This window comes from Bipolaris sorokiniana (assembly GCF_000338995.1).
Source record: "Bipolaris sorokiniana ND90Pr unplaced genomic scaffold COCSAscaffold_2, whole genome shotgun sequence".
NCBI classification, from domain to species: Eukaryota; Fungi; Ascomycota; class Dothideomycetes; order Pleosporales; family Pleosporaceae; genus Bipolaris; species Bipolaris sorokiniana.
The window spans coordinates 1,490,444-1,513,603 of record NW_006911896.1 but is presented as its reverse complement, the minus strand read 5'-3'; the positions used below and the strand labels follow the sequence as shown (position 1 = coordinate 1,513,603).

General features: G+C 50.6%; 7 protein-coding genes and 1 non-coding gene across 8 annotated transcripts; 5 read left to right on the top strand and 3 right to left on the bottom strand.

The window, feature by feature from the left end:
• Positions 1–320: 320 nt before the first annotated feature.
• Positions 321–3,274, top strand: COCSADRAFT_196351 (uncharacterized protein; the record flags this gene model as incomplete). The annotated part of the gene is made up of 4 exons (XM_007697829.1): positions 321–554; positions 1,117–1,857; positions 1,894–2,832; positions 2,872–3,274. The coding sequence occupies 4 exons, from the start codon at positions 321–323 to the stop codon at positions 2,953–2,955; spliced, it is 1,998 nt and encodes a 665-aa protein (XP_007696019.1). The 3' UTR covers positions 2,956–3,274.
• A 3,702-nt stretch (positions 3,275–6,976) lies between these two features.
• On the top strand, positions 6,977–8,904 carry COCSADRAFT_108869 (uncharacterized protein). Its single transcript, XM_007697828.1, has 4 exons — positions 6,977–7,446; positions 7,499–7,675; positions 7,856–8,400; positions 8,450–8,904. The coding sequence occupies exons 1-4, from the start codon at positions 7,047–7,049 to the stop codon at positions 8,762–8,764; spliced, it is 1,437 nt and encodes a 478-aa protein (XP_007696018.1). The 5' UTR covers positions 6,977–7,046; the 3' UTR covers positions 8,765–8,904.
• Positions 8,905–9,477: 573 nt separating this feature from the next.
• COCSADRAFT_t17 lies at positions 9,478–9,570 on the top strand. The gene has a single exon. It is a non-coding gene; the product is annotated as a tRNA-Asn (tRNA).
• A 735-nt stretch (positions 9,571–10,305) lies between these two features.
• COCSADRAFT_349902 (uncharacterized protein) lies at positions 10,306–12,854 on the bottom strand. Its single transcript, XM_007697827.1, has 9 exons — positions 12,642–12,854; positions 12,381–12,593; positions 11,972–12,283; positions 11,894–11,917; positions 11,552–11,779; positions 11,153–11,434; positions 10,997–11,097; positions 10,761–10,975; positions 10,306–10,688 (listed from the first exon to the last, which is right to left on the bottom strand). Exons 1-9 carry the CDS (start codon positions 12,820–12,822, stop codon positions 10,427–10,429), a joined length of 1,818 nt encoding a protein of 605 aa, XP_007696017.1. The 5' UTR covers positions 12,823–12,854; the 3' UTR covers positions 10,306–10,426.
• Positions 12,855–13,072: 218 nt separating this feature from the next.
• On the top strand, positions 13,073–14,558 carry COCSADRAFT_22848 (uncharacterized protein; the record flags this gene model as incomplete). The annotated part of the gene is made up of 4 exons (XM_007697184.1): positions 13,073–13,103; positions 13,255–13,606; positions 13,656–14,491; positions 14,515–14,558. 4 exons carry the CDS (start codon positions 13,073–13,075, stop codon positions 14,556–14,558), a joined length of 1,263 nt encoding a protein of 420 aa, XP_007695374.1.
• A 117-nt stretch (positions 14,559–14,675) lies between these two features.
• On the bottom strand, positions 14,676–15,774 carry COCSADRAFT_79189 (uncharacterized protein; the record flags this gene model as incomplete). Its single annotated transcript, XM_007697826.1, has 2 exons — positions 14,676–15,472; positions 15,522–15,774. 2 exons carry the CDS (start codon positions 15,772–15,774, stop codon positions 14,676–14,678), a joined length of 1,050 nt encoding a protein of 349 aa, XP_007696016.1.
• Positions 15,775–16,026: 252 nt separating this feature from the next.
• COCSADRAFT_272350 (uncharacterized protein) lies at positions 16,027–19,206 on the top strand. The gene is made up of 4 exons (XM_007697825.1): positions 16,027–16,368; positions 16,432–16,525; positions 16,575–17,987; positions 18,060–19,206. The coding sequence occupies exons 1-4, from the start codon at positions 16,124–16,126 to the stop codon at positions 18,960–18,962; spliced, it is 2,655 nt and encodes an 884-aa protein (XP_007696015.1). The 5' UTR covers positions 16,027–16,123; the 3' UTR covers positions 18,963–19,206.
• A 243-nt stretch (positions 19,207–19,449) lies between these two features.
• Positions 19,450–22,764, bottom strand: COCSADRAFT_79983 (uncharacterized protein; the record flags this gene model as incomplete). Its single annotated transcript, XM_007697824.1, has 2 exons — positions 19,450–22,605; positions 22,663–22,764. 2 exons carry the CDS (start codon positions 22,762–22,764, stop codon positions 19,450–19,452), a joined length of 3,258 nt encoding a protein of 1,085 aa, XP_007696014.1.
• Between the last annotated feature and the right edge of the window lie 396 nt (positions 22,765–23,160).

The following is a 23,160-nucleotide window of genomic DNA, read 5'->3' as shown; positions in this document are numbered from 1 at the left end:
TATATACCACTGACCGCGCTACGTCCATGCCTTGTGTTACACTATTACCCATTGCCTTCTTCTTGCTTGACCCTATTTTAAACACGACGCTCCTTATCTTGCCACCCATCTCTTGCACAAAGCCCAGTCTACCACATTCCTCCCACCCAACTCGCTCCTTCCTCTTTGGTTTACACTTGCGCCAGCCAGCCAATCTACCTCGTGTTACACTACACTACACTACACTACACTATTCTGCTCTACACACACTACTCTACTCTACTCTACACTGCACTATCACCATCTCGGTCACCATTGCTACCAACAATCCCACCGCAGACATGGGTGGTAACACTGAACATATAGCCGGCCATGGCTACCTCTCCCTCGGCCAGGCCGTCAACGTTGCTCAGAACAGTGAAGGCGGTGTCGACCAGCGCCTGGCTCAATTTCTCGAAAAACGCCTCGCCGAAGTCTGGGCAAAACTAAACGCTCATCCTGGATCCTATGTTCTTCCCCCAGACGAATTTGCTCTCTTGAACTACTATCGCACACGGTTTGGAGACAACGAGATCGTACGAAACGCCACTAAGCGCTTTTGGGACAATCATAAGGGCAGCCAATAGTCCACCCCACCCAACCACGGTCAGCCTTCTCGCACTGTGCCAGCTAGCATTTAAATTTCGCTGCAGCCATTACTGTCTCAAATCGCCATTTATTGCTTGTTTGACGAGACACCGCCTGGCCCTCTATTGATTGTTAAGGTACGCAACACCTTCCTACTGCCAAGTACTAGCGCTCACACTCGTCAGAAAACAGTCATAAATCCACCCGATTTGCTTCTTCTGGGTTTCGATGGCGCACCTATATACCTGGATTTTTTTTTACTTTCTCAAGATACCTCTGAGTACGGAGTTTACGGCGTTTTGAGCATCATACCACTGCCGACCAGTCCTCGAAACGACTTGGGGCATCATGCATGGTCGGAGTTACGAGAGCGATGGAGTCTTTGGATGGCGTTATGGTGGATTTATAGAACTGATCGCGGCGTCACTTGGACGAGCAACACCTAGCTCCGTCCTCATAACAATGTTTCTAATACTAATCACCCTGTCCCAATCCGCCGATGTTTACAAGGGCTCGAAGAAGCACCCTCCCCTACTCCAGTGCCTACAGCCCATGCCACCAATCCTCAGTCCAGTGGACGAATGTCAACAGATTATCATGAAGCACACTTTCACCTTCTCTTACGGCCAGCCATTTATCGGTGATTACAACCCACCCGACTGCAGGTTCAACAGGGTTACTTTCAACTTTACGGTCACTTCCGCCGGCCTACAGCTTGACAGGCTCGGCCTTATGTTCCTTGATGACATTGAGGTTTTTCGGACTTCGACTGCAGAGCCGACGAAGACTGGCATCATCTGGTCCTACGTCAAAGACATGAGCGGCTATTTGAGCCTGTTCAAGAAGCCACATAAAATCATTTTTGATCTAGGAAACATCGTTGATGATGCATATACTGGCTCCTGGACTACGACGCTGACGGCAACCTTCTTTACCGCGGAAGACGAGATTGAGCCAGCAGATGTCATCATTCCAATCTCTTCTCGGAGGTCTGTTGATGATTCCCCAAGCGCATTTATCGTACCGGAAACTAGAGCAGTCGACACCATCATGTTGCCGCGAAATGCTAAGAATGCCGTGGTGACCATCTCCGCTTGCGGACAAGCTGACGAGGAATTCTGGTGGACCCACGTACTTTCTTCCGACACCAATGTTTTTTGGGAATACACATCGATACGTGGTCACTCGCCCTTCCGAGAGATTCAACTCCTCATTGATGGGCAGCTGGCTGGGGTTGCTTGGCCTTTTCCAGTCATCTTTACTAGAGGCTTTATCCCAACGTTATAGCGACCAATAGTAGGAATCGATGCATTCGACCTTCAAGATGACGAAATCGACATTACACCTTTCATAACATTACTCAATGACGGAAAAGATCATACATTCGAAATTCAAGTTCTTGGCATCGACGATGATGGAAATGGCAGGGGCACGTTCACGACAGCTATTGAATCAAACTGGGTCGTCACTGACAAAGTCTTTATTTGGCTTGACGCAAACAACACGCCTCTAACGGGAACGGGACCCGTCCTGGACTCAGTCGCTTCTATTCAACTGACCTCTGCAACGAAGGGCGTTTCCTCTTTGACTTACTCGGTCCAAGTATCACGCAGCATATACATCGAGTCGACACTGGATACTGCCGATGGACGAAGGACGGCCATATGGAGCCAGAATTTAACCTTTTCCAATATTGGATCGTTGAGCAATACGGCAAACGATCATGTTGTGCGCCAGTTTACTGCTGGTAAACAAGCTACACTAGCGGGTTACTCGACGAGTTTCGAGTATCCTCTTTGGGCCCATTCATCCTACAATACCGCGCCGGACGCCAGTGTCAGCATTGATGCAAGCATGCAGCAAGGAAAACAGGTGCAGCAGCTGGCTGACCTAGCATTTCCTAACAGTTGGAAGACGTTTGGCTATACTCGCTTGCCAACAGTGTTTTCTCCTAGACGTACTTTTATTGGCTCCAGCAGGAACAACTCGCGGAATGGCACAGCACACGACGGGAAGTCGTATGGCTCAAGTAGCATAGAGCAGCATATGACGCTTTGCAGCGTTGACACTGCACATGAGGGAACTGTGGTCCAGGATAGCACACGTGTCCCCGACCTAGCTGGGCAAGTCTGGTCAGCAAGACCCCTTTATGAGGAACTATACGAAAGGAGTATTGTAGCGGCCGACGAATCGGTCGTGTATGACAGTGAAAGTTACGGCGGTCAAGTACGCGGTCAAAGCACCTTTTCCGCTGCCCGTGGGCAGGAGGTCAATCGCGCCGGTCACGGTGGGGTGCGCGAATTTGCGGCAAAGCCAATCGAGGCAAGACTAGGGCGGGGACCCGCTTAGGCGAGAACTTTGACGAAGGTAGGGAGTAGGAGAAGAGCAGTGTGGGAGTAGCCTAGGAAAGTCTACCGATGCTGTGTAAGCAGTACATTTAGATGGGCAGACAATACGACATAGCATGCGAGCAGGGGCATTTGGGGCAGTTTTCTGCTGGTGCCATGGAAATTTCCACGTCTGGTAACAAACCGGTAACTGTCATGTCGCTTTGGGATAGGGGGGCAATGCGCTTGGAAGCGATGTCTTTCATTTTCTTCATTTATAGTAGTTCGCTTAACTTGGTAGTTCCACCGCATGTATAGTGCATGCACACATCTCTGTTGTCACACTACGCTATTGATCAGCAACCAAAAAACGCAAGCCATGCGCGCTGTTGATCGTGCTGTGGATGATGCTCGAAGCGTGTCGATCTTACTGATTCGAAGGGGCTCTTACGAATGCACCATTCAAAAGCGGTGTCTCTTACGCGACATGCGGCTGCAGCGACTGCATCCGCAGAGGAAAAAAAATTAAACAACAAGAAGGCCAAAAAAAAAAGCATGGACATATTAGGTATCTCCCTTCCGCCACACTTTGTGTCTGGCTCCTGGGCATTCGTGCATTCCTAAGCCAAAAACGCGTCACGGTTGCGCCACTAAATCTCCGTGTTCTTTGACCACCACATCGATTGTGGGTTACAAAGTTCCACAGTATGTCAATTTGCAAATCTTATATGCAGAACAGGCCCTTGCCAAGCAAAGTAGTCTTCTAGGCGAAAGCCTTAGCAACCGTGTAAACTTTCGCTTACACCAAGGCATCTGCCGCCTGAGAGTCCATGTTCATGCAGCTGTCGCCTCAACCCGCCCCCCCCCCCAAATATCAATCTTTTTTTTTTTGGATGCACAGAAAATCGGGGTTGCATGTACCCGAAGGCGACTTGTGACGGGCTACATATAAGTACATATGCATGTACTGTACATCATAGCCAGGCATCGGGGAGGAGGAGAGAGCATCTCACGGTCGACGTGATTTGACAGTATTTCACCGCGCCGGGCGTAACCAGAGCCTAACGCATGCGGCGCAGCAAAACGGCATCCCTTGTGCTGTGTTCTTCTTTTCTAAACTAGTCTTGTAGTGCTGTGGCTAGTGGCGTTGCGAAGCGGCCCCCGTCTGGGTACGCATGTCGTCTCTTGCGCAGTTGGAGCGATAATATCCGTCCTTGCTATGACCGGGTTCTTTGTGTGAGTAAGTAGGCTCACCTGAAACCCGGTCGCAGGCACAAGCGAAGGCGAAGATGTGGGGAATAGGTGCAGAAAAAGCAGACGCCTTAGGTCGCATATTGTACCTTACTTGGTACTACTATAATATCACACGCCTCAGATAAGTACAAAGCGACCAACGATGCTTTCTCGGCGGGCAATTGCAGGCGCTTGGCTGCTTTCGGCGTCGGAGGCAAACATGTCGGTAGTTGCATTGGCGCGCTTAAATGGCAATTTCTAACTCGTCTGGACCTAAGCACAAGCGTCGTCGTTTGCTTTGACGCGCGCGCTCCCGTGGGGTGCGTGTAAGCGGGAGATTTGCAGTGGATCCGTGCAGGCGCCGCGTCCCCTCGTGGCAAGCCTGAAACGCGGGTAATGCGCTTTGGACCACGGCCGCGTTGCTGCTAGGCCTTGCATGCATTATTTCGAGGTTGTCATATACCTCACGCGACACGAGCTGAAGGGGCCCCGCGGCCTCCGGCCTGACCACCTACCCACCGCTCCAGGGGATGCAGTTCAAAATCTTTAAAGTTTTGCTCCTCGGCATCATGATGTCATAGCTCTGGACGAGAAAGAAAAATTCAAACTCCGGCCCTACACTTCTCGGCACTTTGTCCTTGCAGCCCGCCCTTTTTGGCTCACAGGCATTGCGTACTACCCCGAGGCAGATCAATCGTATTGGGGAAATGCAATCCGGATTTGGTGAAAAGACCCATGACCATTGGACGGGATTATGTATCGGCGCTACAAAAAAAGCGAATTCCACAGCCTCTCACGGCACGCCAGGCATGGTTCACACTGCCGTGTTTTCTAGCCATGAATACCGAACACGCCTCGAATTTTGGTTGTCGATCCCAAATGCCCCTTCAAGATACGCCCTTTCCTGTCACCATCCGGGTTATCGGTTGTCGATTGTAAGCCATTGGAACTCGCAGCTAACTGCATACATATACGAACTTGGCACATACAGGCTGGTGCTGTGATCGGTAGACAAAACTCGCGTATCGCTACTGACAGCTGTCGCGATTCCAATACTCGCCTACTCTCAACCCTATGGAGATCCCAGATTTAACATTCGGAATAGCCGGGCGGGCGCGGACGAGTAAAGTAATTGACAGGTCGGGACAAACGATTCAGCTGTACTTTGTGACAAAGAAATAGGGTTTGGAGGCAGACAAGCGATGTGGCAGCTCGTGGTGTTGAGCGTGAAAGTGATGACCACACGCCGCTCCACGCCTAAACCATGCCGCGGCCCGCTATCGAAAACGGCCGACTAGCGCTGTTGCTGGAACATGCACACACACTCTTGCATATTTAGTATATACCTACCATTCCTTGGTATTATGACCATCATCGTTGTGCGCAGCTGGAGTCGCAGCTGAGAAACCTTGTATACTCAGCCACCAGCGACCAAGTGATGATAGCCATATTCCACCTGGTTTGGGAATAGCTATGGCTCACGTCCCCCAATCTTTCGCCATCACAGCAGTTATACGCCTCGACCAATCATAATAGAAAGCGCCTTCATCCAATACCAGGTCAATGGTCCCTCTGCGACGGTGCATGCACGAAATGTGAGCGAGTCGCATGTCTGGCCGTGTCACTTCACTGTGCATGACTAGTACCATAAGCCATCGATCGGATGAGCAACCCCTCCCCACTTCCGCACGCATTATGCGGTAATATAACGTATACATTTCCCAGACTTTATTTTGAACCCCTCTCCCAGGAGACCAAAGTATGCACGTACTGCAGGGACTCTTGGGCCTAATTTCCCGGCATCCCCATGCTGTGGCGGGAATAAAAGGAGATCTAGAAGTAATGAATAGTCGATCATCAGAAGAACATCAGCCCACTTTCTGGGGGGCTTGATGCCAAAGCCTTAGGGAAACTTTATTTTTTGAAGTTTCGGTGCCTCGGCGCAAATGCCTGTGGCTTGCGAAATGGTGTGTTTTGCCTTGTGGCAATCAATAGAAGGGCCGGCCGGATTACTCTGGTCAGACCGAACTGCTTACACAAGACAAAAAGGTCTGGCCAGGCTACGGTACTGGCAGGGCTTACTTGTATGTATGGTGTATGATACTACACCTAACGAAAAAATGTACTAGAGCTAGTTATGGTGTTCTAGTCTAAGAATGGGCCAGGGCTTACTTACGGAATACTTGTCTAATATGTGAGTTGATGAGGAAATTGTACGGCTATGCAAATGGCGTTAGTGAGGTGTGTGAGCTAAAAAGACCTCGTTTATCGGTATAATCTATCTATAGAGATGGAAAGCTGGTAGTGTGGTGGATAGGTAGTAAGATCGGATTTCGCCGCCTCTCGGTCACATAGCTATTGGTAACTCTGAGATCCAGACCCAGATAGCTTACCGTAAATTTTCACTGACGTAAGATCCAAGAGTCTTTCGTCATTTCCTTGCTTTGATTGAATGGTTGGGGACTAAAGAAAATATGCTTGGTGATTTCATCACGTTACATCACGTGTGGTCACGTGCATGAACGGACGTCATCATGAAGACGTCGTCTGGAGCCACGGCGAATTCTGATGAATCGCTAAGAATTGGACTTGAGCTATCTGGTACACTCCCGATTAAAGTACAAATATTTCCGCAAGCTAGCGAGTCCGCCATGGAACGAACGTATGGGGAACAATGGCAATCAATGGGAAAAGATGGGGAACTGTGGGGGCCGCTGCGTTGTCGATGATTGTGACTCGTTGACTTGATAGCCGCCTTCCTCATTTTCCCGTGGCGTCTACAGCTGATTAACCCACCACTCTTTCGTTCAATTTCCACTATGTCTCAATATCTTCGTCACAGACCTCCATCCATCTGTCCGGATTATCACGCCAGACACCATGGACCAGCCGACACCCCCAAAATTCATCGCAGACAATGACAAGACTGCACAGCAACACCAAGAGCCTAGACTCGCAGCTGAGCCTCGTCTTAAACCCGGGGATAAGGCCGAAAACACACTAACGGTTAATCGCGGGGCAATTCGTGTGCCGTCCCCAGATCCCTCCTTGGTCTCGATAGACGACTCCAACAATGTACGGACTGGCCGAATCCCAGATCGTGGTCCTTTTTGTTATGGGAGGCAGTCTTCTCGGTCGCCTAGCCCCCCACGGACTTTTAAGGGCAAGATACAAGCTTCGTGGATAGCCAACAAAGGTTTAGCTCTCGTTTTGATTTCGCAGCTGTTTGGCACACTGATGAATGTCACAACACGCATGTTGGAAATGGAAGGCAATAATGGTAGATTGTTTCCTCTGAAGTTAAGTTTTTATGCTTGCTAATTGCAACATAGGCAATGGCTATCATCCGTTCCAGATACTCTTTGCTAGGATGAGCATAACAGTCCTATGTTCTTCTCTGTATATGTGGTATAAGAAGACGGACCACTTTCCGTTCGGTATGAAGGAAGTACGCCCGCTACTGATAGCCCGAGGTCTGACTGGCTTCTTTGGAGTGTTCGGCATGTATTGTAAGTAAGGAACTCCACTCATGGTTTATCCATGTGGGTGCAAGGGTTTGTTCAGACTTCCGACTTGGCTTAGTCTCGGAGTTTACACCTATTCTGGGGAGCCTTGTTTACGTTCTCCTGGACTTTTCACTATAGTATCCATTAACATTGATGATAGATCATAGTGCTGACTTATCGCAGATTCTTTAATGTATCTTCCCCTTGCTGATGCAACAGTCATCACTTTTCTTGCACCTAGTCTTGCATGCTGGGCGTGCTCCTACCTTATCGATGAACCGTTTACCCGGATGGAACAGATCGCAGCATACGTCTCGCTCTTCGGCGTTGTTTTGATTGCGCGGCCCGCCTCCCTTTTTGCCGCTCTTTCTCATTCTCCAGAGATAATATCGCCTGCCAGCGCCAACCCAGATTCGGTACTTGCGAACACAACGACTGCATCACCGGACCGCCTTGCCGCAGATTATGAATCTGTAACTCCCAAGCAAAGAGCAATGGCAGTAGGGATAGCCATGCTTGGCGTTTTTGGGGCTGCTGGCGCTTACACTACTATTCGCTGGATAGGCAAACGCGCCCATCCCCTCATCACGGTCAATTATTTTGGAGCCTGGTGTACGATTGTCAGTATTGTAGCTATGCTTACCATGCCAGGGGTCGGCTTTCTACTTCCAAGCAGCCTTGCAGACTGGTGTTACTTGATATTCCTTGGTATCTGCGGCTTCATTATGGTACGTTTTGTAGTTATCCTCTTTGATTCCATTCCATTAACGTTCCCAGCAATTCCTCTTAGCAGCCGGCCTGCAATATGAAAAGTCATCTCGTGCTACCAATATGGTTTATATGCAAATGTTGTTCGCTCTTTCATTTGACAAGCTCATTTGGGACACAACGCCAGGCACCCTTTCTATCATTGGCTCTTCACTCATCTTAGGTTCTGCGATTTATGTTGCTGTGAATAAGGAGCATTCGAAAAAGGTTGCACTAAGGGAGAGGGGAAATGGAGAGGAAGAAATGGGGCTCATGGCTCCGGGTTATGATAACGAGCAACGAGACCATGATGATACGGGTGTACAGATGAGGTCCTTGAGATGATTTCTTTTGATGATAGTACATGGCGTTTGGATAGGGGAAAGATTGGTTGTATATTAGAAATAACAAACGCACGGTACAGAAAGAGCAATTGCACTAGACAGACATATGAGCAACAACATTATAGTCAACCTTTTACTCAGAACACGCACGACAGGTTTTGCGCACGCCGCACTGATCACAAAGAACGCAAAACAAACACATGATTTTTGTACCATTACCCAAATTCGCAATACTAGCGTTTCACCCTTCGTGCGAAGACCGGTATCTTACATGTAGAGACTGCATCTAGTGCAAATGTTCTAATTGGGCCATTCTCCGTCAGTATTGCAAGGGGTTCATGTAAGCAGCCACACAATCTCGAAACTGAGGAAATGTAGATTCCGAAACCGCTGGTTGTGTTGTGTAGTTGACCCCACTTTCGTGAACAAGAAAACAGCATCATCCCAACACTGCACATCTCATTACCCAGTCCTCCGTAGTACAATTAGTTAGATTATGGCGAGAGCCAGTCATGCTTGAGGTTACTCGCCTAAAACAAACGTATGGATCGTGGGTCCGTTCCACCCCCTCATTAGCCGATCAAGGTTAAGTAACATTCCACTTGCATAGAACACCAAATGGAAAGATGATTTTTGATGCCTTTATAGATGTTACAAAACGCGGATTCTCCATCACAACTCAAAACCGAAGCGCATTCAGCGTTTTCGCATCCTTCCTCCGTGGCGCAATTGGCTAGCGCGTCTGACTGTTACAGATTTATCTTGTAGCGTATCAGGAGGTTGAAAGTTCGAGCCTTTCCGGGGGAGTTGGTATTTTTTTTGCCTCTTTTTCTTCTTGTATCTATCCGTCCGCTAGCCTTGACATACATAGCAACACATCCCTGCTTACGCCGATACTCTTACAAAGTAGGTTTTTATTTGCAAGGGTATTCTAGACTAGGTCGGTGTAAGCGTGTGACGATCGGGTGTTTGTTATTTTTAAACTGGGCTGCTAAGATACACGTCCGCTTGTTTTAGTGCAATACCCAAACTAACTAGCTACTGTAGCACGGGAACACTGATGATCATTTTCTATTTATTTCTTTGCATGGTTCGATGTCGTTGTTTTGTTTCATGGATTCCTTGGATCACTCGCATGGGTTGTATGTACTATGCGTCTGTGCAGCAAAGGTATAAATGGCCCAGGCGGTAATTCCAAGACGGCTTTAGGGCCTTTTTTTCTTAGTCCGCCCGTCATTCGATTGGGCTTGTCTCACAATCAGCTATCGGGAGCTGAATCTATCCATGCGGAACGTATAGATACCCGGATTACCTCGGGCATACGGAATATGCATTCTTGTTCAGGAGTGTTTTTTTAGTGATATCCGAGGCGTACCATTAAATCCTAGACTGTGTATGCAGATGTAAAGCTAGCTGGGGAGGGGAGGGGAGGGGGGGAAGGGGGGGAAGGGGGTCTTATTCGTGGGGTGCGGATTTAGTATTCACTATCTGTACAGGGATGGTTGTGACCTTGTAGCACTTTGCATGTACGGTCGATAAGGTGTTAAATTTAGAAATCGAATTATGATAAACGATTGATTTTCTTATCAGTATGCTCCCTGCTCCTTCTTCTTTACGCTTGGCATCTCCTGACCCGGTCCCGAGATTGATTACGATGAAGAGTTTAGACCCTGGACATCTGCACGCTCATAAACCTCGCTCTCCCGTCTTCAACCTTGAGCACGTTCACGGGGACTTTGGTCCTGAGCATGGGTTCCTCGCCCGGTAGGTTCACGGGTGCAGAGAAACCGGCGACATGGGAGATGGGGGTGCTGCAGGTGGGACATTTCCAGGGCGTTGCCTGTTGGGAACCGGGTTCGATGGTGCTGCCTTCCTCTATTGCTTTGATACATATATTGCAGAATTGGTAGGCGTATGGGCGTATGCTGGGATTTGATTTGTTAGTAGGAGGAAAGAGAGAGAAGAGGTATGGATGGGTAATTGAACTCGGCACTTACATGCAGTCACATAGTCGCATCTCACACATCGTACATACCTTGGGTCTTGCCGGATTGAATTCTAGTTCCGTGGTTATACCCACATGTTTATCCATCTGACTGACACTCTTTACATTGTTGAAATCTCCGCCATCAAGTCGCTCGTCGACTTTCTCTTCGACAACCCAGAACTGTCCGCCAGACTTGACGTACCTATTGACGTCCATGGGTGGAGGCTAAGGAACAATGTGTGTGACTTTTTCGCAGCTCTCGGGATCAAGCATGTGCACGTAGAGGATGCGTGCTGTAGCGTGGTTCCATATTGTGGCGGGATTTCTGTCTTTGTATATGTCTTGGACTTTTATTGATTGTTAGTAAGACCCAGAGGAAAGCAAACATATAGTGCGACGTACTTAGTTTCCCTCCGGCGGCTAAACCCATGGTCTTGATGTTTTTGACTTGGGTTTCGGTAAGCTCAATCAACCCTTTTTTGCCTTCGCTCTCCGTCTTAGCATGCATTGTGATGCCTTCGTCTATACCTTCACGAGACTGAAAATCATATCTTTCACTATTTCTTATGCTCATCTTAGCACGGCGTGGCTGTATGGGTGCTACCAATTGGACATGATTCCATAATATCGATGGGGGTTCTCCGTGACTACGTGCGGGTAGAGGTACATCAGAAGTTTCTTTTACTGTTTGTGATTTGAATGGTTAGAACGAAATCGAGTCGCGTGACATTCGGCGTGAAGGGAGCACGCAACATTCAATTTCCCCACGACATTCCCTTTCAAAAGCCATCCGTAGGGTACCACCATCAGCTTTGAGCTTAACAGGGGCCACCGAAGATAGATCAACATTGTAGGGAAGCTTGTTCTCGCTCAATTTCTCAACCTCTGGCGTGACCAAGTCTTGAATCCAGAAAGGCGTTCGGTATGTTGTATCGGTTGGATACGATCTCAGTATATCTCCAATTTTGCAGCCAAGTTCACGAGGAGTGTAGGACTCTTTCAGTCCATCGTTTCTGTATTTGTTATCAACTTTGAATGTGATGTATTGTTGTTTTGAGTACGACCACAATCATTTGCCTCGGATCATTTCAGGTGTGACTTCGAGCTGCAGTCCTCCATGCTTTTCCTCTGAAGCTTTTTTACCTTCGACAGTATATCCAGAACTCACTGTAGTAAGTAGTAAGTGCACGTGTCGCGTGATGTTTCGATCTGCATACTCACATGACATGGCAACGAACTGACGAACAATACCAGGAGCTATACAAATACCATCCAGCCATTCCTGTCCAGGTATGACGACATAGTCCTGCAACTTGCTCTCATCTTTAGTGTCCAGTCCCTTTTGCATTTCTTGTCCAGTTATGGCATTCACATGGTCGACGAAGACGCGTACTGCATATTTGTAAGAGCCTTGCTGGAAGTTGAGCCACATGGCTTCTCTCTGCCACATTGAGAAGAAGACACCGCCTGCTTCTCTGAAACTTTGTGGTAGGTGTTTCGAGTAAGCGTCTACGCTAAAAAGCGTATACCGTCCTAAGGTGGTGTAGTTTGTTATCGTCGGGTATGCGTACAGTTCGCTCAAATGTCACGCAAAATCCACAATTGTCTCGTATCACACGCTGAGAAGTACCCGCTTCATCGATTCTGAATTCAAGGGGTGGGACGTGGTGTGAGTTTGCGTGTGATATCAGGGTTTCACTGATCTTTATCGTGGTGGGAGTGGAAGCTTGATCGTCTGCTACCACAGCCACTTCATCGTGTTCTTTCACCAGGAATTCCGATGTCACCTTTTCGTACTTGGTACCACCATTCATAAGTACTCCAGTCCTCGCGAAGCCGAACTCTAATCGTCGTCAAGATATTTGTGAGAGAAGGACAGCAGATGTTATACCTTCGATTTTGTTCCAAAGCCCGTTCCACACCAACTCATCTTCATTCAACGTCATAGAGACGGTATGCAGCCCAGAGTCTGGGTCGAAAGTAGCAGTCCATCCATCTTCCTTGACATCCCTAGTCTTTAGCAAATCCTCGACGACGACTCTGCGGAGGTTTGTAGGCGCACTTGACGACATTATTGCAGTCTTGAGAAAGTGAAGACTCGACAAGAAAATGAGGGACGCTGAATAGGTTATGAAGTTCAAGCTACGAGAGATGGTGCCTGCCAGGCTGAGAAGGTGTTTTCAACCCTCATAACTACCGGCCTCTAAAATTAAGCGGGGTCGCATCAGCAGCACAACTGCGTCTCCTTTTGTGTTATTCAGCCTGATCACCAAGCCATTGCTGTCCAGATCTCAACTTCTCCACAGCAGAAACAAAGAAACGATGTCGTTTGGGTTTTCGATTGGGGACATTAGTGAGTATGTCGCTTCGCACGATGTGAGGACGCTAATGATGTGTAGTACTCCTCAGTCAACTAGCGTATGGTCTCTACTCAAGCATCAGCTCTTGAGGGAAGGCGGCCTCGCGTGATCTCAAAGAACTTGCGGATGTACTTTTTAGCCTAGAATGTGCCTTGGACCATCTGGGAGAAGCTCCCAAGGATGTGCTTGCACGACCAGATCGGCATGGAGGAGCAAAATCCAAAGAAAAGCTAGATGCAATGATAAACGCGTCTACTCTACAAGAATTAGAATCCGCTACGGAGAAATACCGTTCGGTTGAGAGCGCAGCTGTAGGGAATGCAGCGACCAACAATGACAAAGTGAAGTTGCGCACGCTAGACGACATGGAGAAAAGTATTCAAGTCAATTGGCATAGGGTGCGGTGGGACTACGAAAAACAGTCGCTGCAACAATATCGCGAGAAGCTGAAGTCGCATACGGATGCGATCAATCTCATACTAACTTCTATGATCTGGTAGTTTCTGTATCCCTGCTATCAAATCAGTCAGAGGCTAACTGCTCAGGGCAAACTCTACCCTTACAGACGAAAAAAGCACACAAAGCCATGAGAAGACGCATGGGTTGTTAGAGCAAGTGCTGAAAAAGTCAGAAGCAGATGATACAGTCCAAAGTACAGTTGAGGATATCCGCAACATGCTCACACAAGCAGATCTGGGTGCGAGAAAGGTCCCTGAAACTACACCGGCCCCAGTGGGACTATCAAGTAACCCAAATTTTGTCGCTACAAATGTACAGGGTCCATCACCGATCAGAAAAGGCACTGACTTTGACGCGAGTTTTGTGCGACGTTCTGCTTCAGTTGACATGAATCTGAACCCAGCCTTGCCAATCAGACCACCTGGCGGGCCTGTGAAAAGAGTGATGTTCTCAGCTGGAGCTGCGGAGACGCCATTCCAGAATCAGCAACAGACACTGGAGGTTCAAAATGAGCTATCGAGTGCTGTATGTCAGATAGACTTACCTCCAGAGACCATTGATCTCAACGCCAGGCGCCGTGCTTTTGGTGAAGAGGAGTACGAGGCTTTCAGGCAACGCCACCCCACAGTGGAAAAAGCTCGAAAGCCATCCTTCTCGACACCCGCGACTCCGACTATCCAAGATCTCTATGACGGCATACTTTGCCTCTTCGGACCGCTGCCAGAAGGCAAGCAGCAGGCAGACGTGCTAAAGTTTAAAACTGAACGCTGGATACAGGGGCTGTCTCTTCTGGTCAAGAATACCACGCCTGATGCAGAGTCTGATGACGGATTTCTTCATTTGCTACAGACGCTAAACAGAACTGTAGAAGGAAGTGGCAAATCAGTGCGAGAGCTCTTCTACGAGGTCTTAGGCCCTGCGGGTTTGCTGGATGCTTTGGATCAGGTATCGGCGACATCGAAGTGTGTCAGGGTGATGAAGGAGATTGAGGATTTTCAAGATGCGAAAGAAGTGTGGGAAGACGACCATGGTGGTAATTGAATGTAAATGGTCTAACGGGTAGCCATCAACGGGCAATTTTTCAAGTGCAAGGGCTATCCTGGCACTCATCCGTCAGCTAGTATGCGAACCAGCTTTGCATTGCCATGGCCATGCTTGCTCCCTTCATATGTGCTCTTTACTAGGGTGGCTATTTTTCCGCAGGCAAGCTGGATCATAGGTTGTTTTGTATTCGGCTCTATAAACAGGCCGGGTTTGCGGTCGGAACGATCGGCCGTTGCCGTGTCAATGACGTCGTGCAGTATCAGGCGATGGCCGTTGGGCAGCACGCACCATGGATCGCCGAGCGCCTGGTGTTTGGCAAGAACGGCTGCCATGGTGTCTGTCTCAAAATCGACGAACCGGTCAGCCTTTGTGATTTTTGGCGCGTGGTCGGTAGGGCAGCCAGATTGAGCGAACCATCCGGCATCCGTGATCGGTGGTATGAATTTTCGCGATTCGAGCACGTCTACAAGCATTTGTGCTCCCACGTCCGCCAGTTGTTTCTCCAGCTTCTGTGATGTGATGCCTGGGGGAACTGGAATGCCTGGGGCTGGTGTTTGGGCGAGAATAGTACCCTGATCGAAGTGCTGTGGGTGGAGCGTTTGGATGGAGACACCCGTATATTTTCTCTGCTTTAGGATGGTATGCTCGATTGGAGCTGGCCCGCGCAAGTCAGGGAGCAGTGATGGGTGGACATTTATGCCGCCATAGCGAGAAAGGGCGAGGATGCGAGGAGGCACGAAAAGGCCAAAGGATACGGCGATGATGAGGTCTACGGGGGCGGGTGGTGTCCAACCCGTGAATGTATCAAGTGCATGGGTGGATAGGCTGAGCTCTTCGACAGCTACCTGTTTGATAGGTACTGTACTGGGTCAACGGCCTTGATGTCGCCCATGGACAGGCGTGTCTACCTTCTCTCAACGTCTTCAGTCCTCTTCCAGTGGGCTTGGCTGCGCGATGGAGCACCTGTACGCTATCTATAAGCTGGGGAACCCGACGCTTCGCGTCCACGACAGCACGCAAGGATGCGATACTGAAGTCATCTGATCCACATAAGAGAATGCGCAGCGGTGAAGGCAATGAGGCGGAGCAGCTCGGAGGGACGTAATGGCGCCGCGAGGTGAGCAGCAGAGATCGGATCGAGCCTGGCAGTCGCCACGGCATGGTTCGGAGGTGAAGAAGACAGTCGGCCATGGGCTCGGAAGATGCCGCGCCCTGCGACACGGCCATGTTACGATCGTCATGTCGTGGGGCATCTTCACCTCCGATGACAGTGACAATCGGCCATGTCCTTGGCTCCTTATATGGTTCGGCGTCATATCGCTCTCTACTGGTCATGACCCATCTACAAATAGTCTTGGGCGACCGTTGGCGGGTGGCTGGCAGGGTACACCTACGTATGTACATTCCTGCGTACCAACGTACATATCTGCAACCGTGACGCAACACCCTCCTGCCACCACGACCGCCTAGTCAACGCGCCTCGCGGCTGGCCCCCTCGGCGCATACACGAATGTCGTCCACGGCTGTGCCCAAGGTCATTCCGGCCCAGCTGTCATTTTTGGCCATCTACAACCCTTCGCTAGGCACATCAGATGAAACATTCGACCAACAGATTGTCTTTTACTACTCGAAAGCCGCAAAGACACGCGCCAAGCTCAGAAATGGAGACGCGCAGCAAGAGCAGGATCTGCGCGATCAGGAGAATGAAAAGCTACGCCAGGTCGGCCTAGCACAGGGCATGGTGGGATTTGCAAAGTAGGGCACATGGCACTGCACCGCCGCTTCGCTTTGTATGCGCTGGCACTAACCCGGCGACAGGAGTTTCTCCAATGGCGAGGCGGTCGATACGGTCGAAACAGAAAAGTCGCGCATTGTTCTTCACGAGCTGGAAAATGGGTGGTGGATATTGGCGGTATGCACATTCTCGTAGAGGCAACTGCCGCCGACTAACATTGCTCCAGTCTATTGATCTCACTCAGTTGCCCGCTGCCTCTGGCCTCGCCCGAAAAGACTCCAGTACCGACACCACAGAACCTGTAATTGAATACTCCTCGCGCGAGGTCAGCCCGCCGGCGCTCCTCATCCAGCAACTCGTCCGCGCTCAACTCATCTTCCTGCTGCATCATGGCTTGACGCTCGAGGGCATGTTTGCCAAGCATGGCCGCACCAAGTTCTGCAGCATCCTCGACAAGTATTGGTCACGGTTTGCGTCTAATTGGGATGTACTCCTCCACGGGAGCCCAGCGGTGGATATATTTGGCGGTATGAAGCTGGCAGCCGGCGGAGAATTGGGTATGGGCGTGGGTGAAGAGGAGTGGGGCAGTAGTGAGCGCGATGTCTTGGAGGACTTTGCCCGCAGGACACCCGGCCTAGTTGATGCCATGGTATCTCGTTTCGGTGAAGTATCGTCATTGCAGCAATCCAAAACATCCACGGACCCGCGGATGCTCGACGATTCTGAACTGGACCCATGGGTTGGAGTCGGGAGGATCGCTCAGGCTGCAGACGGTGTTGTCTTCTCAGGTCTAGGGGCAGTGAGCCGGAAGTCGCTGCGAGACTTGTCGCACTGGGTAGAAAGCATCTACTGCTACGGCGAGTACGCCTATGGTGTGCGTGATAACCCAGCTTCCGATCGAAAGAAACGGCGGAGAAGGAATCCGAGGGTTGCACTCGAATCAGAGGAACCGACACCGGAATCACTTCGCCCTACACGACCCGAAAGACCACGCCTTGCAACATCAAATCGGAACTCAGCCCTACCCCTAGGCATCCCTCCACCCATAGTTAGAGCGGCTGAAAGCTCCCTTGACAAAGCTGCTGCTGCGGTTGATAACAAGAAACCTGAGCAAAGTTCACCAGCGCCCGAGTCCAAGTCCATGTTAGCGTCTCTGGGTGACACCGAGACGTGGACAAAGTACATGACCCTTGGTTATGGCACAGCGTGGGGTGGAAAGAAGACAGCGGACAGCCCCCAGTCTGCTATTTCAGCACCAGAACCCACTCCAGCGCCTGAGCCAGCACCTATGCGGAAACGAAGTCCTTCACCAGAAGCCATGCGATATGTCGAACCAACACCAGACGTGGACCACGTAGAAGAGAGGGCAAAGCAACAAATACGACTAGAGAACAACGGTTATTTCCTCGTGGGACTCAAAGGGGACCTGCAAGACTTGGATGTCGACGACGAGAACGACGAAGGCAACTGGAACAACCGGATACCACTACGAACCATACATGTCGAGGTCGACCGCAGAGACGCATCGTCGAGTTCCCCCGACGTCGAATCAGACGAGACACCACCATACGAACGAATGATGAACATACCCCCACCAACCACAAGCAAACTATCACGGCTCCGGCCAGTCGTATACATAGTAAGTTCAACCCCCCCCCCCCCCNACCACCACCACTCTCCTCCACCAAAAACCTAACAAAGCCTTCCGCAGCACCGCCCCTTCATCTACGTTTTCCTCTTTGAACACCGCACCCACTCCCTCGGCGTCGCCTCCTTCTACCGCGACATCCACAACTTCTTCTCCCCCCTCCACCGCTCCCTCGACAAATCCACAGACCCCACAAACGTCGCCCAACGCCTCCAAGCAGTATCATCCCACTACACAACTGAAGCCTCAACCGGCGGCTCCGGTCCCTCGGCCGGTCCAAACACCCAACCAATCTACGACCTCGTCTTCGACCCCCGCACCTTGACCATGTATTCCAGCCTTCCAAATATCCCGGACCCAAGCACCTTACTTGCGGAGGGTTTGAACAGCCGGCAAACGGGGTGGAGTAGGCTGGATGCGCTTAATGTGCATTCTCAGATGCTCGCGACAGTGGTATCGACGCGCAGGAATCTAAGCGAGATAGAGAGGACGTGCAAGACGAACCGCGGCTGGTGGGTCGTCTGGATGCGCCTACCGCCTTCACATGTGGTGCCTGAGGAAACGGACTTGCATTATCGAGAGTATAGGGAGCAGCAGCAGCAGCAACAGCAACGACAACAACAGTCAGATGAAGAAGGAGAAGGGGGAGCGGAAGAGGGGTCGAGGACTTCGACGTCGATAGAAGGAGCGTCGTCTGCGCCATTTAATACACAAGATCTGCGTGAAGCTTTTCTGGTTCGCCGCGCGAGAGATTCAGATCCTGGAGCGCAGCATGGACATAAGAGTACTGGGAGTCGGTTTGGGAGTGGTGTGTGGAGTGGACTGGGTATGGGGGGTGGAAATGGGAGTGCACAGAGTCAGCGGATGGGGGGTGCGGCGGCTGGATGGGGACCGAAAGGGTTGGCCGAGGGGATTGGGATTGATGCGAGGAGGTATGTGGAGGATTTGTTGAGTTTGAATAGGTGAGCAAGTGGGTGTATAGATATTTAATAAGCGTGAGTTGCCCTTGATGGGATGATAATTGGTCCTAAAGAAGTAAAAAGTTGGAAAGGGGGGGGGGGAGAACTATGGTACATGCGCAAACAGAGGTTGTGAACAGAAATTGGTTGAGATTTGGTTGGTATGGTGGTGATGGCGGGTAAGGAGAAGTTGAAATCCACCATTGAAATCTCACGTGTCCCAGCCCAAGACCAAATGTTTATTGAAGTCCTCCGAGGATAACGAGACGCAGCATGCATGTACATTTGTCTAAAGACGCACCGATGAGGAATCCCCCAAGTTCCACCTTTCCCAAAAACGACCATCAGATGCGGGCATCCTAAACGCCCCTAACAAAAAGACTGTACCCTAGCATCATGGTATTCGATGACCCGTGTAAATTTTCCCGCTTCGTCTCTCTCAAAATGCATACGAAAATATTACCGTGGCGCATACAAATCGCCAAAAAAGGGAACTACGAAGTATCCATAGCTTCACTTGCTGATGCAGCTGCGCCGGCATTGCGCTCCGCCATCTTTTGGGCGAGGCGATTCTGCTTCCAGGCCTGAATCTCCTCGCGAAGAGCATCATTTGGAATCACGTCCTCAATCTTGAGTGGTGTACGATTGAAAGGGTCATGCGGGTCGCTGAGAAGATGAGACTGGATGGTGCTGCGATCGACCACCTGTTTGCTGATCGGTAGGATGACAGGGTCCTCCATGAGCGATGCCATCAGGGGATCCTCGTAGTTTTCGGGGATATCGCCGAGGTCAGCCTCAACCATGTCAGCCTGGTCCTTGGCTGCCTTAATATCGGTGGCCATTTTCTGCCACTGCTCCATTTGCTCGGGCGACTTGAGCTTGAAGCGCTGTAGGATCTTGTAGGCTTCATCCCAATACTCTGGGCGGTAGGACCGTCCGTCTGTGGCAACGGCATCGACGAAGGACTGTTTACCCTGTAGATTGAGATAGACATCAGTGAGCTCTGCAAGCATGTTGCGCGGGTTCCACCCGTATTCCTCGGGGTTTTCAACCTTGAGCTGGGACTTCTTGGGACCTACAAGAGCCTCCAAGTTGTAGTCCAGCATGTGTGCCAGTCGCACGACGATTTCCTTCTTGGTAAACGAATCTGCCAGCGTCTCGGTAAAGAGCTTCAACATGGCAACAGTCTCGTTAGTGAGTTGCATGTAGCTCTTGGCCTTGCCTTGTGCAGACGACAGCTTCTCCTCCTGTTCTTGACGCGCTGTCTGATCCATGTCGGCTGGCGCATTCTTCAACTCTTTTGAGAGATCGTGAATCTCCTTGAAGGCGCTGAATGATTCGTCCAAGACGAATGTGACGTCATTGAGAAGCAAGTTGACAAATTGGACGAAGAAGTCCAAGTTGACGCGGGCTTCCGTGGCGAGATGCTCACGATAAATGGGATTGGGCCAGATGCACTTGATAACCTGAAAAATCTCGTATCGGATATTAAATTTGTCAAAGAATTGTGTGTGGGTCCCGGTGCTTTCGCACTCAATGTAGAACTTCATAAGCGCATGCAACAGGTGCTTCATAGCGAAATCGTGCGCAAACAGCGTGTCTCCTAGTACGCCCTTTGATCTCCCCGGAATTGGCCATACTCCATGGAATAGAATGGTAACGAGTCCGGACTTCAGGTACGGATTCTTGATGTATTCGGAACTGCGCAAAAAGGCAATGCAAATCTTGACAAGCTCCTCGCATTGGGTGGTTGTGATGATATGAGGCATGTAGCGGGTGATGAACTTGAAGTTTCCAACAATGTCCTCGACAAAGTACTCTGGGAGGCACTTGAATTGTACTGGCTGGTCCTTGGGAAGAGGCAGCTGTAGTTCCGTCTTGGGAAATGATGTCCCAGGATTAGCAAGTCGTAGCAGCCAGACAATGACATAACGCATCAGTTGCATCGACCGAGCTTGTGTGGTCTCATCAAGCAAAACACCCTGGATAGCCAGTATGCTGCATTTGCCCCGCTCAATCTGCTCCTTGACCTTCTTGATGTGATTGTCAAAGAGGGCAAGCTGCGCGGGGTTTGTCATGTACTTTGGTCGTTCGGGTTCCAGTTTAGCCAGCTCCTTCTCCAGCCATTTGACATCTTTTTGCAGGGAGCTTAGTTTGGAGTTTGCCGCTTCGAGACCGTAGTGGTGTGCTGCCACAGTCAGGAAGAAGACTTCGCTGATGAAGTTGTTGGTGCCCGAAGCTTTGGTGCTGTAAAAGTCATCCGAAGTTTTTTGATCAGCGTTAATCTTGGTTTCATCCTGGATATCGACACGAGGTGAGCGCCGCAGATAGTCAATATCGATGCGATCGATCTTGGAGAAGGTGGCGTCCATGAAAGGCTCGCAAAGGCGATCGAGAATGACTGTGACATTGACCATGAAGCCGTCAGAGGAGACCGTCTTCCTGTCGACCTGCATGGCACGCCGTTTGTGGTTCTTGTTAACTGTGAGTGCTAGCCAATCGAGCATCTTTTCGCGAGACTCCCTGTTCTTGATAAAGGTGTTTGTGATGTCGAATAACTCCTCTTGGTGGGTCTGTAGAGTCATGCGGACCGCCCGCTGAGCATTTGCAACAAGGCCTTTGTCAATGGCTGCTGATCCCGAAAAGTAGTTCATAGCCACTTCGGGCTGCATAGGAGACAGACGGAAAAAGGGGCCAAGGAAGCTGTGGGTTTCAATGTGCTGGGGCTCAATGTCGGCGGGCAAGAAGGTCTCGGACTGAGCGAGGGCAGCGACAAGTGGTGGGAAACGAACGAATATCCGCAAGATCAACATGTGCTGTCTATAATCACCATTCATTGAGACCGAAGCAAGACGGCGGCTCACGTGTTCCATGCCGCCCACGAGCGCCTCCTTTATAGAATCATCATCGGCTATGCGCTGGCTGGCTTCAGTAAGAAATTCGTAACAAATGCCGCGTTCATCGTCAGGACCAAGTAGTAGGCGATCAGCCATTGCATTCTCAGCAGGGGCATCTTCACCAAACATGTCTGGCATAGTGAAAGCGAATATGCAGTAGCTGAAGCACAGTCTTCGGGCTTCCTTGACAACATCAAACCTGGGGCCGGTCTTGTTGGTCAAGGTCTTGAGGACTCTAGTGACGCGCTTCCAGCAGGCGAGCAGATAGTCTAATGCAGTGCCGTGGGCGTGGCTGGATGCCGCCTCCAGTATGACCGAGTCGAGCATGTCGGTGGTAAAGCGAAGCGGGCGGCCCTCATCCTCGAGATCACTCTTTGCGCCAGCAACATAGAAGAGCTTGTTCCCATGTGATTCCCTGGCGTGTGCCTCGTCCAACGTTATGCGGAAAATGTTGCTAAGAGTTCTATCCTCCCATGCTTCTATGCTCATTTCCTGGGCTTTTGGGGCGGGTGAGGGGGCTGAGGCACCGCTTGAAGACTGTGCGGGCTTGATGGTGATTGTGTTCTTGGGAGGCGCATTGGGTTTGACACCTAGTTGTGAGAAAGGATTTTGGGTTTGGGCTTGCGGCTTGGGCGGCGGTAGCTGCGATTGTGCAGGCTTGGGCGAGGGAGCAGCGGACGAGGCGGCTTCGGACGGGGTTGAGGACGACTGTGGAGGGGGACCACCGAGCTTTGCAAGACGCTTTGCACGGATCTGAGAGATGTTTGCGTCAGCGGATCTCTTTGGCGGGCGGGTGGTGGGTGAGCTCACTTTGTCAGCATCGGACATGGCATTGGGGGCAGGCGCTGCATCTGGCATGGGGGTGTCGTCATGGCCGGGATGGCTTTGTTGGTTGGCATCTTGGTCGGCCATGGTGATGGCAGCAGCGGGCGGCCGAGGCCTTTAGGCAGCGAATGCGGGCGTGGGCAACAGCGAGCGTCGGCCAGGTCGGCAGGACGTCAGCTAGAGCGGGTGGAGTAACAAGACGTGGAGCAAAGTGAAGGGCGAGGCGTAGTGATGGTGGCCGAGAAGCATTTAGTAGTAGTACATGGATGCGAAATAATAAAGCTGGCTACTGTGTAGTAGTATGCAGCGCTTATGTATTAGTAGTAGTGGGAGTGGTAGTAAGAGTAAGAGTAAGAGTAAATAGCAGCAGCAGTAGCAGTAGGTGGATGGGTCGTGGATGTCTAGGCTGCCCCGCCACGGGCCCTGTAGCCGCCTGCGTCGCCAACTCACGTGCCTCGTGCTCTGGAACCCCGACGAAGCGCG